This window comes from Fukomys damarensis, unplaced genomic scaffold, assembly GCF_012274545.1.
Source record: "Fukomys damarensis isolate Sample0158 unplaced genomic scaffold, DMR_v1.0_HiC HiC_scaffold_23, whole genome shotgun sequence".
Taxonomy (NCBI): domain Eukaryota; kingdom Metazoa; phylum Chordata; class Mammalia; order Rodentia; family Bathyergidae; genus Fukomys; species Fukomys damarensis.
In genome coordinates this window covers 27,304,951-27,323,898 of record NW_022900935.1, presented here as the reverse complement: position 1 = coordinate 27,323,898, position 18,948 = coordinate 27,304,951, and the positions used below count along the sequence as shown (strand labels likewise).

The following is an 18,948-nucleotide window of genomic DNA, read 5'->3' as shown; positions in this document are numbered from 1 at the left end:
TCTCATTCACCCACTCTACCCCTTCCCAGGCTCCCCTCCCTCTCCCTGCCCTCCTGTTTCCACTCAAGGCACAATTTCTCCCCAGTGCTGGTGCTGGTTCCCCTTCCTCTCTCCCTCTGAAGCCCAGGCTTTACACCCACTGTTCAAGGTGCCCCTGTTTGGGCGAATAGGGGGAAGACTCCAGAGGAGAGAAAAAGGAAACGCCTAGATATGTTGGCCTGGTATTTCCTTGGGGGTCGAGAAATCTGGTCCTCCTAATTTCCTTCAGGAATCCCTTGATTTTCGCCTCTCCTTAATCATAAGTTAACACACTGGCAATAACCCTGAATTGGAGGTCGAGAGACCAGAAAACTGTGTCGAGTGCATTGCCCTGTTAGCAGGGAATTAGTTGACCTTGGGCAAGGTGCAGCTCCAGCAGCTGGCCTTGCACAGAAAAGGGGACTTGTTGGCTGTAGCTGTTCTTGGACTAACTGGAGTGTGCTGGGATTTACAACTTTTGCTTGTTAGTAAAGTAAAAAACTGTTTCCCCATTGACACTCCCCAGTACACATTTTTCGTTTGTGCCAGAATCTGGGAGAAAAATGTTGAATTGGTCTAAAGCTCTCAAGTGATCACTGGGATTCTAGGGACATTCTGGATGGAAAATGGCTTTGCCTGGAAGAAATAATAGTCCCCGTTTTATACCCCTTACTCCCTAGCCCTAATCTGGGTCCGGAGACTTGACCCTGTTCTGCATGCCCCTACACACACACACACACACACACACACACACACCCCTACCTTAGGACATAGAAAATGACAGAATTACGGGTGGAGACCAGGTATACATTTTTTGATGGAGAAACCTGGAAAGTATCCAAAATAATGTACATTTCTTGGGATTCCCTTCTGTGGAACCCTTGCCTCCCATACCAGAAATTAAGACTTTACTTGGCTTTACAGGATTTTGAAGCACTTTCTCAGCTCAGACCTGCCCTCCAAAAAGAAAGCCATATCCATCCTGATGAACGGGAAGTAACTGTTGAAATAGGTGTGCTATTTTTAATAGGTGTTCTGCTTTCAAAGTGCTCTTGGCGTGTATCTTCTAATGGTTGGATTTTAAAGTTATATGACTTCCTCCCTTCTTGCCAGAGCAGGACTCTTGGTCCTCCTCGCCCCACCCTCCACACAAAACACCACTGGTGAAGGTTTGGTTTGGCCAAGTCTGAATGTTCTCAGGTGGCGGGGTGCAGTGCTTGGCTCTCACAGTGAAAGCTGGTCATAATGAGAGCTTCTCTTCATCGCCCACTTCCTCTGTGCCTGGCAGTGCCCTCAGGGCTCAGTACATATACATCATGTCTTTTATCCCTCCCAGCCCGCCGACCCCGCTCTCACTTCCATTTGAGGAAACTGAGTCTGTGGGGAGTGAAATGATTCAGTCCAGATCTTTCATCTAAAACACGGCAATGCCAAGCTTTGAATGTGGGTTTTTCAGCTTCCTTTCCCACCCCTCCCTGTTTCTGTCTGTGCCAGCCCTGGCTCTCCTCTGCTGCCTTCGGCCTCACTGCTTGGCCTGTCTTCTCTCCCCCTGCAGCAGAGGGACCTGAACTCCTTCCTGTGGACCATACGGCGCCATCCTCCAGCTTACCTATTTGGCACCATCCATGTCCCTTATACCCGCGTCTGGGATTTCATCCCCGACAACTCCAAGGCAGCCTTCCAGACCAGTGCCCGTGTCTACTTTGAGCTGGACCTGACGGACCCCTACACTGTCTCAGCTCTGGCCAGCTGCCAGCTGCTGCCCCCTGGGGAGAACCTGCAGGATGTGCTGCCCCAGGAACTCTACTGGCGCCTGAAGCGCCACCTAGACTATGTGAAGTTGATGATGCCTTCCTGGATGACGCCTGCACAGCGGGGAAAAGGGCTGTATGCTGACTACCTGTTCAACGCTATCGCAGGCAACTGGGAGCGTAAGAGGCCCGTGTGGGTGATGCTTATGGTGAACTCACTCACGGAGACGGATGTGCGTTCCCGAGGCGTGCCTGTGCTGGACCTCTACCTGGCCCAGCAGGCTGAGAAGATGAAGAAGAGCACTGGTGCTGTGGAGCGCGTGGAGGAGCAGTGCCACCCGCTCAATGGGCTCAACTTCTCTCAGGTAGGCAACATGTGGTGGCAGCCTGGAAAGCCTGGCACCTTTCTCTTCTCTGATTATTGTCGCCTTCCTCCAGTAGGCAGCTGGAACAGGTCCTTTCTCCAAAGGGAGAGGTCCTTTCTGGCCCAGGGCACCAGTTGGGCTGTTTTGGTAGGGTGAAGGGAAACTGGTATGTGCTAGGATTTGATGTAAGAGTTTAGATGTTTGCTTCTATTTCAGTGGTTTCCTGTTGGGATATTCACTTTCCACCTGCTGTGCTCGCCTGAGCAGAAAGAATTTTCTTGGGAGCATCAGAGTGATCCAAAACTAGAAGGGAGTTGCCAGTCTGTGTCGGGCCATGCAGGGCTCTGTTGTTTTGGAAGCAGGAGGCTCTCGTGAGGCTGTTGTGTGGACCTGCACCCTGGGCTATGGGTCTGTAGGAAGAGGGCCTGGGGATGGATGTGGTGTCTCAGCTAGGCTGACAGAGGAGGTGTCCTGAATTTGGCCTCTGCAAGCACTGGTTTGCCATTTCGGGTTAAGAGCTGCAGAGTTCTCTGGGCTTTGCTAAGCTGTGACCCTCGGACAGCCTCCCTAAGACCGAGAGAAAGTTAGCAAGGAGACTTTGGGGGTTAATAATTTCAGAGAAATGTGTTTGCTTAAAGGTTGACAGTTCTGATTTCTGAACCTCAGAAGTGGGGGCAGGGAAAGGGGAGGGGTTTAAGAGGTTTAAAGTCTCTGGCTGCAAGAGACCTGAACCAGCAAAATGTCATTAAAAGCCTGTCTCCATGGGCAGAGGTCACTCCCAACTCACTGGCCCCAAACTCAACTCTGAGGCCCTGGGAACAATGAGTTCACATCTGTGCCTTGAGAACAGGACTGTCAATCCCTGGTGGGGGCTCCCAGGCCTCTGAGTGAGGCAAGGTCCTGAGACAAGCCTGCTCCCCATTAAGAAGACAGCCCCACAAAATGACCAGGCCAGGAACCCTCCCGCCAGAATCAGAATCAGACCTGCCTGCTGCTCCTGAGATGTTGCAGCCTCTTCACCAGGGAAACCGTGGCAGAAACTGATCCCCTTTCCGGGATCTCTGGCCTTTGTTTTTCCAGGGGAAATGCAATATTGTCCCCAGGGAGGTAAGAAGGCAGATTGACTTGCCGGCCAAATGAAAGGAGGGTTTGTCGGTTCTCCTGCTGGCTCTCCCATAATTGTGGAGTCCTTACCCAGAGGGCCCCAGGGGCAGGAATATTGGGGCAGTTAGTCACGCCCCGCAGGGTTCTGACTATGCCTGACTCCTTCTCCATGGGGGAAAATCCTGCGTATTCTCTGGCCTGGTGCTGATTCCTCTGAACATAGCGGCTCTCTCCCTCTGAAGTGACTTTTCCCTTGCCAGCCTTGGGAGCTGATATTATCTGGGGTAGGGGGAGTGCTCACCGCCCATCTCATTTTGGAGGCAGGTTTGTGGGGGGCCTCTCTGATCAGAGGCCTCATGTCTAGCCTCGATATCTTTTTTAGGTTGGAGAGGTGGGGGATCCAGCATCACTCTCAACACCCTCTTTGTACCAACCACAGAGGAATCCGACAAGGGCTGAAGGGAGCACTCGAGCTCTAGTTAAACAGCCCCTGGCTTTAATCTGTCTCTCTTAAAACAACAAAACTATCTTTCTTCGGAGTCTGGAAATGCTGCTGTTCAACCAAATGAGGGCTCTGGTAGGGTGAAAATATTTGCTGGAAAGTGTGTGAGGTTATGTTCTAGGAAAAGTTCCTCAGAGCCATTCATCGGCCAGCAAGGAGCCCGCTGACAGTCTCCAAAGCCCACGTTTGAAGATCAAACAGACTCTGATTTCTGTTTTTAAAATGCACCCGCCCCATCACCAGCCTGGGCCAGTTCTTCGCATTGTTCTTGGGCCTAACTCCACGAAAGGGCTACAGAAAGCAAATCCTGAACAAAAGAAAACAGTACTCCTCTTGGTTTTCCTTAATCTACAGACCCTTCACCACCTGCTGGAACGTCTGACTGCACCAATTTGTCCTGTTATCATTTTGGAGGGAGGTGATGAAATCCCTCTTCCAAGCCCTTGGGCAGCCTTGGACTAACCGAACAGGGTGGAATTCCAGAACCTGGGTAGATGGGTTGTTAAGGATCCCAAAACCCAAAGTCAGAAATGCAACAGCCTTCTCAGTAAAATTGCATGCGCGTATGCACTGTTTGATATGAACATCTGTGATACATTATTGTACTGAAATATCTGCTAAGTGCATCAGATTTTTATTTTTTCTTTCCTTGAAGCATTACTATTATTGCAAAATATTTGGGTCGGCGGGTAGTGAGAGGAAGGCAAAAGAGGGAGGCTTAAAATAATGCCTTTTTGTTACGGCCTAGAAGTTTAGTTTTAATTTTGGTGTTTTAAAATTTATATGTATATATATTTTTTTCTGGACAGAAGTACCGCATTTTTACTTGTTAAGCAGTGAAAGACAACTTAAATTTAGGACTTCAGAGGCTGGAGGAGCCACTGAAGAGGCTGGAAGACTGATAACTGTGCAGCTTTCCCAACTTGTAAGATCAAATCTATTGACAAGTTATGATCTTTGATTTAAAAAAATAAACTGAAGGTGCTAGACCCAGCATCAACATGACTTTGCCTTGTGACCTTGGGCAAGTCAGTTCCTCTCTTTAGACCCTGTTTTCTCCGCTTGTGAAATGAGACACCAGGATTAGGTCATCTTTCCAGCCTTTTCCAGCCCTTACATTCCATAGGATGATTCTAATCAATTCCACGCAGAGAGCACCCTGCAGGAAGCTCTTCATATACTGAATTCTCACAGCAACCTAATGACTCAGGTGGGCACACAGAAAGGTTGGGCATGCAGAAAGGTTGGATGACTTGCCCAAGGTCGCATGACTAATAAGGAACAGAGCCAGTCTGCTGGACTCTAAATAAAGGATGTGCTCTTCCTGCCATCGTAAGTTCTTTCTCCAGACTTTCTCCTATTTAGTATCCTCCTGCAATTCTTCCTTTACTTCTTTCTTCTGTTTTCTGTCTCCTTCTAGGGTTGAAGACTTAACATGTTATATCTTGGCAAATTTGTACTTGTAGAGAAATTATTTCCTTTGACTATGAGGCTGGAGTGGGGGTGGCAAAGGGAGGTCTCTAAAGTTCTTCCTGATGTGTAGCAGACAGCTCAGCATGGTGGGCTGGAGATAGGAGAGTTGTCCCTAGTCTTGGGCAAGACTTAGTATCCCCATCTATCTAGTGGAGCAGTAGTTACCAGCTTCCAAAGCTGAGCTGATATTGGGAGGACATGGAGGACATGGAAGGTTGTTGGGTTGAATGACTACCTGCATGCTGCTTCTGTGCTGAGCAAAGTGTCTAAGCCAACTCCAAGGCAGGGGTAGGGGAGAGGAAAGGCACAGGAAAAGCAAATGTGACCTTCCAGTAGCCGTATCCACTGCCCAACCTTTGCTGAACAAAATGAAGTTAGAGTATTAAAGAGATGGTGGTGAGCCCCTGCAGTTGTGAGTCTGGGATGCCTGGGCCTTGAATCTAAATCTTATGACAGACATTCTTGAGACTGTAGATTCCTAAATCAGCTCTGCCTGCTGCCTCGAGGGATTGTATTGGCTGCACTGTTCCCTCTGGGGAGTCTTAGTCCTAACCCACTCCATCCCTGTACAGTGAAGGCACTGGATAAGAAAACTTCTAAATTATATGGTTCTCCAAAGTCTAAGAAAACAAGTACCCTGCAAGTCTGCATTTTGCTGTTTAAACCAACAGGGCATAGAACCTAAACACTGGGGCACGCCTGCCAAGGGTGTCAAAAATATTTGCAAAGTTTTACAAGTCCTTCACTGGAGAGTAGGAAACCACAAAATCATTTAGTGGGCTTTGTCTCTGTGTAGGGTGCTGCATTAAATGTTGCACATATATATCTCTAATCCTCATGGAAATGCTACATAGTATATTGTCACATATATTTTAAAGATATAAACTGAGACTTGACAAGATTAGGTCATTTGGCTATGATTTCATAGACAGACCAAGTGGCCTCTCGATTCAGACTCAGGTGTGTCCATTGCTAAAGCCTAAGCTCCTTAAGCACCTGAGAGATAGTTTTTATTTTGGTTTTTAATAATCAGATGTCATTATATGATCAGTTGTGGGAAGGGAACTAGAGCAGGGAGGTGTCTTCATTTATTGCTGAAAAAGGCATAATAGAGAAAGAGATAATTTAAAAGTACTAAACCTGACTTTTACCCTGGCTTATAAATTGGATTTGAAGGTAATTCTAGAACAGGAGTTTCCAAAGACATTCTGGGCCTCCCTAGAAGGTACCCAGCTGCCTCCCTAGAATGTTCTCAGCTTTCCAGGGGACCACTGTGAAGATCTCCCCCACCCCAGATAGGCTAAGCTCGCACAGTTGAATAAAGAGAGGCCTCCTCAGTTTAGAATCAGAGCTTCTATATCTATACCAGAGGGTCAGCAAGTATTAGTAAGTATATAGGAAATATTTGCAGAATGAATGAATGAACATTTGTCAGGAACCATGATAAGACCATCTCGCACTGTTGTATGCTACAGTGAGGAGTCACCTTCTTGAACTTAAATAGCTTCCTGCCTTCTTACAAGGACACAAAATACCCAAATCATCAAATGGATTGTCTTAGTTCACCTGGGGAGCTATAACAAAATACCTTACTCTAGGTAATTTATAAACAATAGACATTTATTTCTCACAGTTCTGGAGACTGAGAAGTCCAAGATCAAGGTGCCAGCAGATGGGTGTCTGGTGAGGGCCTGTTTCTCATAGGTGGGCCTGGTCTGTACCCTCACATGGCAGAAGGGGAAAAGGATGAACTAGCTGCTTCTGTCCTCTTTGTCAGGGCACTAATTCCTGAGGACTCTGCTCCCAGAGGCCCCCCTATCTTTTAACACCATCACCTTGGGGTTACATGTCAACCTGTGAACTCTGGAGGGACATACACATTTACACCACAGTATGAAGTTCAGATTAAAGGCAGACAGTAATCCTTACCCCACCACTACCTTGTCTGTGACTTTGGTATGCTCCTTTTCTCTTTGGACATAAATGGCCCCTTTGTCTCATAAGAACACAGCTAGATGATTTTCAGTGCTAGCCCAGTTTTGCTTCTCTGATGTTCTTTGTTGGCTTGCACATCCTGGAGGATATCAGCCAACCCACCCTGCGACTTTGAGCCTGAGTTATCTGTCATTGGCAGGATTGTCTTTGGCGGACTGCAGCTGATACTTCCTTGTCTGGAAGCCTGTTGGTTCCGGTGGGTGATCCTGCTGCCCGTCTGCAGAACAGAGAGCCCCAGCTTGTTACAGCACAGTCTACTGGCCACCTGCCCAGGCTTGATCCTCTCCTTCATTACTGTTCCTGTTCCTCCTTCACTTCCTCATGCACTCAGCCAGAGCCCCTCATTACGTTGTGCCAGTGCGGGATCAGGGAACCAACACCCGGGCATAGTTTTAGCCCATGTAGCTCGTTACTTGAGAGCGTACATTACTTTAATGCTCCGAGAGGTGCATATTACTAGTCCCATTTTACAGCTGTGGAAATTGAAGCACAGAACACCTAAATATTAGTCTGTCCCATGTCCTGATTCTTTACCTTCGTACAGAGACCCTGTTCTTTGTCTTCCTGCCATATACTCCCATCTTTCAGGGCCATTCTCTAATTTCCCGTCCTCTAAGAATGACTACTCTTGAGTGCTTCCCCATTGTTCTAGCCTCCATGGCAGCATTAGACCCTCCCGTGGGGCCTCCTGTCAGATCCAAGTGCTCTCTCCTCAGAGGGAAGTGAGCAAGCCCCCTTCCCAGACAGCTGGGCACCACAGGAGGACCTCAGTCCATGCTGAGCCCTCTTCTCCCCCGAACTCACCCAGAGTGACAGCCCTCAGTCAGGACTGAATTAGCAGCTGCAGCATTCAAGTCCAGAACTTGAACTGTAAGACACACTTCCTCTGGTCCCAGCTATGCTCCTGCTGCCCATCACTTCCAGCACAACTCCCACACACAGCCCTGCATCTGGGAGCTGCCTCCCAAGGATCTGCAATATGGTGTGGCAGTCCCTCTGGTGACCCCTGGGCAGGTGTACACTCAGATTCCTTCCGAACCCAAAGGCTGTTGGCACAGAGCCCCTCCTGGCATGGCAGGCTCTATCTGTCCCTCTCTCACCTGGTTGATTCAGGTCTTAACATCTGAACATAGTGGGGTAACAAACTCAAAAGCAGGAGTGCAGGATGATTTGGCCACCCCCAGAGGAGGTGGAAGGAGAGTGAGGCCCTAAAACCAGTCCTGATAAAGAGATCATAAAACCTCTAGCCTCAAATCAGAAGTTCACAGCAAGGAGACTTCCAGGCTTAGAGACTCTCCATACATAAACCCAAACTCCGAGGCTCAAGGAATCCAAGAATGGTGAAATCTTAGAACACTGGGCTCAAAGGCATTTTTGAACTAGAGGGATCTTCACGTCATGAAATCCTAGCTTCTAATTTTCAGCTCATAGACACAGACTTCTAAAATCTTGGAGTTGGAAGGGACCAATGCCCAAGAATTCCAAGAAGCCCCATCTGCAAACATGTTGTCTGATCTCCTTCCCCCAACTCTCTCCAATCCCTGGCCAGAAAGAAAAAGCTGTACAGGCAGCAAAGCACTTTCTGATGGAGATAAAAATGGGAGCGTGCCTTTGTTAATAGTTCCCATTTGGACATCTCTCAAAACCAGGAAGAGTCGCATGGTACAGCAGCTTTCCTAGGGAGGAAACAAGAATGCCGGTGAGCACCGAAGCCTGCCAGCCCGACTGCTGACGTTCTTTTCCCCTTGAGTTTGCTTCTAAATATTATCCACTTCACTCCCTTTTATCTCCCATCACTGGCTCTCTGTCCACCCACTGAATCCACAGGCAGCTAGTGGCCCAGTCTGCAGTACTGCATGCGGCTGCCAAGCTGCCTCCATGGGTCCCTCCTCCAGGATCCACCGGCTTTTGCATCTATGCAGTGTAGTCACTGCGCCGCGGGACTGTCACACCAAGCTTGGAAAGAAATGCCATTGCTTGGGCTAGGAACCCTCCCTCTCTAGGAATCTCCTCCTTTTCTCTCACTGAATCCTGAGATTTTCAAGGCTCAGCTCAAGGTTGTGCCTCCTCCAGGAAGGCTTCCTAGGATGTTCCCAGTTCCAATCTGCTCCAGAGGACTTGGTCCAGAGCTTTTCTTAGTGACCCAGTCACATGTATTTTCCCCCCCTGTGGATTCTCTATGGCATTTCACGACATTCTTTCAGCAGTTATATATTTTATTTTATTATTATTACTTAGGTAGTCTTTCTTGATTCATATGTCTCACCATTGATTACTAAATCGGGCCGAATATGCTCCAGCTTGGAAGGTGGGGCTTTGTGGTGCAATCTATGGTTGGGGTGTTGGCAGCTGCGGATGCTAAAGAGGAAGGATCTCTTGGCCTGTGTGTCACAGAAACCCCTCCAACTTCCCACACGAGACAAATTCAGTCCTTTCAGTACTGTCTCCAGTGCATTTGGTCAAGTCTTTGTAGCACTGATGAGTCTTAGTTGGATTTGTCACTCTGTGCCATCGTGTGATATTTTGTTGTTTTCTCTTGTTCATTTGTCACTTGTGAACGAAGGCCCCCTTATCCCCTCCTCTTCACTGCCTGGAGCCCACAAACCTACCAAGTCTCACTCTATTTTAAAATGTCTGCTTTTAGCTCTTGGTTACTTGGTCTATTAGTCAACTTTCCCGATACTGGATAAAATACCTGGCACCTGCAACTTAAGGGAAGAGAGATTTATTTGGCTCACCGTTTCACAGAATTCAGCACATGGCCAGTTGGTTTAAAGGTAGCAACATCATGGAGCAGAGACGCTTAGTTCATGGTGACCTGGAAGCAGACCAGGGGAATAACTTCAGAGAGGAAGCGGGGATCAGACGTAGACCCCAAGATCGTGCCTCCAGGACCCACCTATACATACCCAGGACTGTGCCTTAGTAATCCCTAGGTGACTCCCACGGCAATCGGGTTGTCAGGAAAGCTTACCTGTCACACTTGGTTGGGGAGCTTCTGTGATGCTGAGCTGTACAGCTTCTCTCTATCTTGCTCTCTCTCCCAATCTTTGGTTGAACCTCCCATGAATTCCTTTATGCTGTTTCCTCTACCTAAGAGTCCTCTTTTAGGTTTTATTGTCTGTATAACTCCTCCTCTGAATTTCTAAGAGCCCCAAGGGGTGTTCCTGTTAAAACACCCTGGGTCCCTTTAAACAAATGCCGCTTTATAGTAAGAATTTTATCCGAGGTCACCAGACCAGCTTTTCCCCTATTGGTGCAACAGTGTGCTTAGCTAGTCGCATCATGTTTTGAAAGGATGGGTGAGCTGTTCTCAGACCACACTGATTGCCTGGCTACCCTCCAGAAGATCCTGAAGGTCAGCACAAGGCCCATAAAAGTCAGGGTTCCTGGACCTTCTCTGAGAAACCTTGGGACATGTGTGGTCACTGCCTTTGCACCTGCTGTTGGACTCTGTGTCCTTCCCTGACTGACCCGGGCAAAATGACTTCTTGAGGGAAACTGCCAGCTTCAGATTCACACTTATTCATCATTCATTCCTCTCCTCAGTATGCTTAGCCTTTATCACCTTTCCTTCCCGGGATTCTCCCTCTTTGTCCCATTTAGGTCAAGAAGGGGAGGAGGGAACAGTAAAGTTTCCTTTTCATTTGTTCTGACCTTGTGATCCTGTATTCACCGCATAAAGCTCTGTACTTCCTTTATTCACAGCAACATCCTGGTTTCATTGTACCTTTAAAACAACAACAAAAAAATCAGTCTTTAAGTCCACATACCATGGTTTAGATCCCGCGTAAGGGTCTCTTCTGCAGCAAAACCACCACGCAGTGGCCCAGTGTCTCTTCAGTGCCTTGAAGAGTAAAATTCACTTATTAGGAGTATAAGTAACCTTGGATGAATTACATAACTTATATGTGCCTCAGTGTCCTCATCTCTCAACTTCACAGGGATTGCTGTGAGGATTGCATAGTGTAAAACAGTGCCAGACACACACAGGTACTCTGTAGTAGATACCACCTCATAGTCATTTTTTTCATTTTTAAATTGCTATCATTACATTGCTTTAGTTTTTGGCAGAAAGGCTTTTAGTTCCTACTGCACTACCGCACGCCAGATGTGAGATATGTACCACAGATATCGAAGTGAGTGAGAGCCACCACACTGACACCCAGGTGCTTCCTTTCTGGGCCGGAAGAGGAAAGAGCAGAGCAACCTTGGGAAGACACGGAGTGCTTCCTGAGGCCAGAAAAAGTTAGCCAGGCAAAGGTGGAGGGATTCTAGGCTTAGGAGACTGGAGGTGGTGAAGAACCTAGAGCTGGGGGTCCCCAAGCAAATCATCTTGGCTTCTCCCTGTATGGGCTGGGTGACCAGGCTGAGTGTCGCCTCCATGGACTAGCGCCTTGCCCCAGGCCACAGTCTGACTCTTGAGTCTGCTCTGAGTCTCCTCAGAGAGCAGCTGCAGGTGGCAATGTCAGGTGCACACCCGGTGCCCCAGCCCCTGGGCCAAGCCCAAGACCCTGCCAGACACCTCAGAGGTCCCTGGGCTAGCCTCAGCCCTGTTCCCCAAGGGAGACGTAGTGGCAGGGCCCAGCCCCATCCCTGGAAGCCATTAAGAGAAGATAAAGGCCAGGCCTCTACCCTACCTGACTTCAACCCCCTCCCTCTTTGTCCTCTCTGGTTTAAAGGATTTATCTCCTTCGTCTCTATTAAGGCTATTTGAAGTTTCCTGTGCAGAGTTGTCTCCTGTGGACTTAATTAGCCCAGGAGGCCCTTTAGTAATTTAAGCCCTGGGTCCCATTTGAAAGCCCCCTTTTAGAAAAAGACAGGCAAAGAAAGCCTTTTGGAAATTTCTTGCTCATCTTGGAGCTTTCGTTCACAGGGTTTCGCTTTCTGGAGTCACTTGACCTTGAGTTTGACAAGAGACAAAAGGCTCCTTGGCAATGATATTTCCACCCATGTGCATCTTGGTTGCAACCACCAGAGTGCTTTCCTTGTGCTACCTAAAGAAAGAGACCGGGAGCCGGGGATTTAGCTCAGCGGTTCAGTGGTCTGCCTTGCAAGCTCAAGGACCTGAGTTCAACCCCCGGTACCCCAAAAAAAAAAAAAAAAAAAAAAAAAAAAAAGAAAGAAAGAAAGAAAGAAAGAGGCTGGACTGGTTTCTTGGGCCTTCCTTCTTACTCTTTTTCTTATTTCTTGTTTTATTTTTTGCCAGAGTGGTTACTGACCTCAGAAGGGGGTCTGGATTTGCATCTGGTTATTCAAGAGTGTCTGCTATTCAAATTCGAGCAGCCCCCATACCTCCAGGTGGGTGACCTTGACATCCACTTTTTAGGGGCATTTTTGAGCACCTGGCTCCCTAATGGCGCTAAGATATAGCTGGAGGAGCTGTGGTTTGGTCATGGCATGGGTAACCTCCATCGCAGCAGTGCTCTGTCATGGTGATTAATCTTGACTGGGATATGTAGTTGGCCTAGCACCACAGTCTCCATATAGAGGCCTGCTGGTAGTCTTGAGATAGTTTTATGTTCTGCTTATACCAGTCTAATTTTCCTAGGATGGTGAAGAGAAAGAAAAGCAGCTATTTTTCTTTTGTTTTTTTTTGGGGGGGGGGTTTGTACTGGGGATTGAACTCAGGACCTTGCACTTGTGAGGCAGGTGAGATGCCACTGAGTTAAATCCTCAGCCCTGCAGGTTTTGTTTTTGTTTTTTGTTTATGTTTTGCAGTAACTGGGCTTGAACCCAGGGCTTTCACACTGAGCTACATCCCCGGGTCTTTACAGTATTAGTATTGTTTGTTTTATTTTAAGACAAGGTCTTGCTAAATTACCTAGGCTGGGCTTAAATTTAGTACCCTCCTTCCTCAGCTTCCTGAAGTGCTGGGATTACAGGCCTGTGCCATCATGCTTAGCAAAAAGCAGGCTTTTTGATGGAGATAGCTATGAGAGGGGCTTTTCAGGTAGAGTGGTATGAGCAGTTAGTGTCATTCTCAGAGGAAGGAGACTGTTAAGCAGAGGTGCCAGAATGGGAAAATGTAGAGGGTAGGAGGGACCTTTGTTGGTTTAATTCTTTTCCTTTCCTATCCAGTCATCAAGACAGCCATTGTTATTTGATGCCTATTATGCCTTGGGGTTTATTATAGTAAATTCCGAAAACAACCCTAAACGGTGAAATTATCTTCCCCATTTTGGGAGCATCTAGTCTGAGGGCATTGTGAGGCCTAAATTAGATGATGCCTATAAGCCACGTAGTTGAATATGAACACACAGTAAGAGGTAATGAACGTTAACTGTGGTGGTTTAAGTAGTGGTCATTTTAATTGTTATTACTGGCCCACTTTCACATTGTCTGTGTGTTGAGGTGAAGCCGATCCCATGCAAAATATACTTCTCAGTCTCTCGGTCTCCCACACCAGGCATCTTCCAGGGCAGAGATGGGTGGTGGCTTGGCCTGATGAGAGCTGTGCGGTCTGGCCACCCAAAGCACAGCCATTTTTTTTTCTGACCGTCCTTGGTAGGTAATGTCTGACTGTTCTTTCTGGCTGGGCTTCTCTGTGGTCTGCTCTTCTCGGGGAGTGAGCACACACTGAAAGGAGAAATTGAAGAGGTTAGCCTGGAGACCCCAGTTTGAAGCCCAGGTCTGTCACAGGGTAGATCCTTCCCTCTATGTCTCCACTGCTCAGACAGGTGAATGTGAATAGCAACTCATTGTCACTGGGAGAATCCACAAGGATAAAGCCCAGAAAGGACTTTATTAGCTAGTGCTATGTGCACGTGTATTTTTCCTCTCTTTCTCCTGGATAGCAATATCCTGAAAGTATTTAGTAAATGGAGTGAGTTATTATTAAACTGTTCATCTGGTCATTTGTTCTGTCATTTATTTGACAAGCTCTGCAGGGAACAGCACTGTGTCAGGCTTGGCTCCAGGTCTGGCAGATTCAGAGCTGAATGTGGGGCTGACAGGGAAAAGAGTAGGTGAAAGACCAGAGGGAGTGGTGCCTCAGAGCAGAGTGCCGATGATGATTTTGGTTCTTTTACTTGCTCTGCCCATTTCATCTCAGTGTTTTGGTAGATTCAGTCCCCTTTCACAGGTGAGGAAACTGAGGCCCGGAGATGTAATTCACTTGCCTATAGTTATACAGCCAGTGCATGGAGGATCTGGAGTCTGTAGCAAGCAAGGCTGGCAGCAGAGCCTGTGCTCTCAGTCCCTCTGCATCTAATGAACTGGGGGTGTGACCTAGAGGACAGGAACTGAGAACAAGGAAGCAGCTCTTCTGAACCCAGCTAGAGGTATGGAAGGTAAAGGGTGACAGGGCAGGGAGCGGATGAGGAAGTCTAAGGACAGTAGCCGTGGTGGGGTCAGCAGAGGCTGACAGTGGCAGGTGAAGGGAGGGCAGGAGGGGTGAGGGCCCCATGTGCATGGAGGCTGTACATTCCTGACAGCACCAGCATGGGTGCAAGAGTGGGAAAATTGACAAAGCGCTACCCCAGCCCTGAGAAATTCCTATTAAATTTGCCATAGTAGCTGGACACAGTGTCACTTCCACCTGTCGTGCAGTTGACAACATCACTGGTACCATTCTGGTACTCAAAACTGGGGCTTTGCTGGGGCTGGAGTCATCTGGAGGTCCTGTGGGTGTGAGCCGGAAGGAGAAGCCGTGGCCCTTGCTGTCTAGGAGTTCTCTTGGGGTTGCTGCTGCTGTACTGTACACAATGAACCGCCTCCCCTTCAGAGTGCTGGGCTTGGCTTTGCTGTAGTACTACCTGAGCTCAGTACTGAAGGACCAGTGGTGGTCCCTAGGTACAATGCAGGGAGCTGGTAGTGATTTAGGTCCAGAATTTAGGTCTTCTCGCTGGAGAAGAGCCCTGGTGGGACTCATGGAAATGTGGAGAATTGTCTGCAAAGGCACAGGACCTCGTCATGGAAGTCTCATAACCATATTAAGAAGTATGGGTTGATCCTGGGTGCATTGTGGGGTGGAGGGAGGGACCTATCCCCATTCCTGTGTTTTGCAATTCAGAATTTCTTCTGGTTAATAATTGGCCCACTGGCTCATTATCTATTGGTCAAACTGGCATACCTCATTGAAGCTGTTCTGGATGTTTTTAAGCCTTTTGGCTTCAGAAGGCAGCTGCCCTATGAGAGCCTTTTCTTCATCCACTGGATGCAGGATGCACCCAATGCTGCCCTGAGGAAAAAGCGTCCCTGCTTCTGAACAGGAACATAGGGGGATGTTTGCTTTTAGAAACTAGATAGTAAAGTGGGCTGGTAGCTGAATGAACTCAGCTTATATACTCCAGGGTCTCTGGGGAGGGAGCCTTAGACCATGATCACCATTTCTAATGTTACTGCTGTGGTATTACATGTCCCTGCATTTTATATTTCATGGGGACATTTTGTTTGGCTAGCTGGTTTTGTTTTGGGTTTTTTCCCCCAGTACTGGGGATTGAACTCAGAACCTTTGCACTGAGCTACACCCCCAGTCCATTTATGTATGTATATATGTATGTATGTACATATTTATTATCTTGAAACAGGGTTCCACTAAGTCATTAAGTTGCCCAGGCTGGGCTTGAACTTGTGATTATAAGCATGTGCCGCTAAGTCTGCCCAGTGACCTCTTTGATGGCAGATTTTGGGAATTCCACCTGTTCACAGTGGGAGTGGGCAGAAGCAGTTGGCTCCTAAATGTTCTCTGAGCAAAAGTGGGAGATGGGACAGTTTACAATCCTTAAATAGCATACTGGCTCGAGAGTCCAGCAGCATGCAACAGGGCAGGGCCTCCCCTCATCGAGCCCCTTCATGCTGTCAGATTGTTTGGTAAACCAGAAACCCGCACTCCTGCTGCTGCAAAGACACTTTTTAAGCAGGCTCCAATCTCAGTGGAAAATGGCACTTTATATTTTATTGTCTGTTACATATTTATGTTCTGTCTCCCCCATTAGGCTAAAGTTCTTTGAGGACAGAAACCTCAACTAATGACTCTGTATTCCCCCAGGGCCCAGCTCCAAGTACACTTTCATGAATTCTCTGCACAGCTGTAAAATTATCACCCATATCTGTGTATCACCTGCTAAGAATACACATGGGAAACAGAAAGGCCTGCAATTGTACCCAGATTTCCAGATGTTTGGTTCAAGCATCTTGGCAGCCACCTGCTTGTCCCACTATAATACCCAGGTGTTTTGGCTTCAGGTGGTTTTGACAACTGAAAGCCTCACTTGCTCTGCTTCTTCTGGTGGCTCATGGCCCTCTGTATTCCACTGATCTGTATTCCCCCATGTGGCTGTAAGGCTTTGACTGGTCCACTCCATAGGTAGAAGATGCTTCTCCTTGGATTGGAAGGATATTCTCAGCCCTCCCTAACCTTCTTGTGCTTCTGTGTTTTTTCCAGAGCACCGATCAGAGCTTCTGTTTGCTGGTCATTCCGTGATCCTCACACAATATAAATGAAAGCTGTTAAACCCAATAAATTCAAACCATGTGTGGGACATGGGGAGGGCCCTGGAAGTCAGAGGGCTGCGGCGTGAGGTGGCACCAGCTCTGATGGCACCCAAGCTGATTTGTATATGGAAAAGTAAATATCCAAAGCCATAAACAGCCCTGAGTCTCCCGTTCTTTCTGGATTCAAAGGCATTTAATAGGAACATACACTCTGTTTCTTATAAACAGAACAAGGTCACTCTCTCTCTCTCTTTCTGTGCTAATCCAAATTCTGCATTTTTCACCTCTGGGAAAGCCAGCCATTCATCCTAGACATAGACTACAGACAGTCTGGACTATCAGGGTGGGCTCCTGGTTTCTGGCTGTGGCAGTTGGTCCAATACTTTTTCTTTGCAAAGAGCTACTTCTCTACTTCTCTCTGGCCTTAGAGCAGTCCTGGGTGGTTGTTTCTGCTGCTATAACAAAATAGCATAGACTGGACAACTTATAAACAAGAGAAATTTGTTTTTTTACAGTTCTGGAAGCTGGGAAGTCCAAGATGAAAGTGTCAGCAGATTCGTGAGGACTGGCTTTCAGGTTCAGAGATGGCACTTTTCACTGTGTGCTCACATGGTAGAAGGGGAGAACTCTGGTCTCCTTAGTCCCTTGTAAGGGCACTAATCCCATTCATGAGAACTCTAATCTCATTACCTACTCACCTCTTAAAAGCTCTACCTCTTAACACCATCACATTGGACATTAGATTTCAACATATGGATGGGGTTGGAAACAAGCATTTAGGTAACAGCAGTAAGTAGGATGGAGTAGCCATTCCTACTCTTGTACAATGAGGAACATGAAACCCAAGCATATAAATTGACTTATCCCAGTTCACATAGGAAATCAGGGATGAACCAGGATATCTCCCTTCCCTTCTCTTTCAGATGTCTGTGACTTGCCTTCTCCCATGAACAGTACTTCTATTTTACCTAATTTAGAATCCCAGAAGCATCCTATGAATTCCTGCCTAATTTCTTTGCCCCTCACATATCTCCTGGACATCGTCCTTCCTCTTGATCCCTGATTTCTGGGTTTTTTCCCAACCTATGCCATTCTTTTCTTTGGGAAAGAGCCCAAAGGGACTTGACAATCATTGGCTTGGGGTTTGTTTTCTCTGCCTGCCAACTGTGGGACTCCCAACAACTTCCTCCTCTGAGTTTTGCAATAGGTAAAATGGGGTTAGGAGTATCTATCCTCTAGGATGCTTGGGTGGGTAACTGGAGTCCAGGCATATTGGATGGCTGGTGGTTTGCTTTATTCCCACTTTTTCCAGCTCTAGACTCTTTCAAAATCCTCCTAACTTGCACATTAAAAATGAATTAGCCCCCTCCGTAAATTAGCCCTTAAAATTGCATAGAACTGAATAAACCCAATACACCATGCACATATACATATAACTAAATGTGTGCAAAACTGAAATCTGAACCACATCAGTGAATTTAATCAATGAGTTTCCTGGTTTTGATACTGTACTATAGTTACATAAGACGTTACCACTGGAGGGAAGGTTATGATTTCTTATAACTCCATGTGAAAGTACAAGAATCTCAAAATAAATTTTCAATTAAAAAATGAATTAACCTTCCCAACACCCTCACTCACCCATTCATTCATGCTTCTGTAACCTGCCACATGCCAGGTACTGTGTCAATGAACACAAAAGAAAAATGTGCCCTCTCTTTTATATGTAGCCAAAGGTAGTTTTTCCTGCCAATTGTGAACTTAGATATACTACTGTCTTTCCCTGTCTTTTCTCTCCACAATACCTACACCAGTGGCATTCTGCATATTTTTTTTTTAACTGATCTTCACTCGTCACTGGAACTCCATAAAAGTGGAGATTTTTGTCTGAGTTGTCTGTGTCTGTAGCATTTAAAACATTTTCGGCACATAGCAAGTAATCAGCCAGTGTTTGTTGAGTGACTGAGAGGTGACAGACAGGAAATGAGTACACAAATGATCAGTTAGAATCCTTAGAGGGGTAAATGCAGAAGGAAAACAAAGCAGGGAAGGGGATAGTAGATGAAATGTTTTGATAGTAGGTCTGTCCGCACACCTGGTAGGCTTCCCTGTTGTGTAAGGGGTAAAGTCCCAGCTTTTTAGATTATAATCTGTTCATTAATTCCCTCTCTTATTCATTCACCAGGAGTTTCTTTGAGCCATTACTGTGTGGAGTTTCTATCCTGAGGGCAGACAAGAGTTGCAGGCTCCAGGAGGCTTACAGGTGATAGGAGAGAACAGAATACAGATGATCGCGAAGCGG

General features: G+C 47.1%; 1 protein-coding gene across 1 annotated transcript in view; it reads left to right on the top strand.

Moving 5' to 3' along the window:
- Positions 1 to 1,459: 1,459 nt before the first annotated feature.
- Positions 1,460 to 18,948, top strand: part of Trabd2b (TraB domain containing 2B) — a 208,120-nt gene continuing 190,631 nt past the window's right edge. Inside the window, exon 1 of the mRNA XM_010610413.2 lies at positions 1,460 to 2,134. Coding sequence (XP_010608715.1) covers positions 1,460 to 2,134 — 675 coding nt within the window. The remainder of the gene's footprint in view (positions 2,135 to 18,948) is intronic.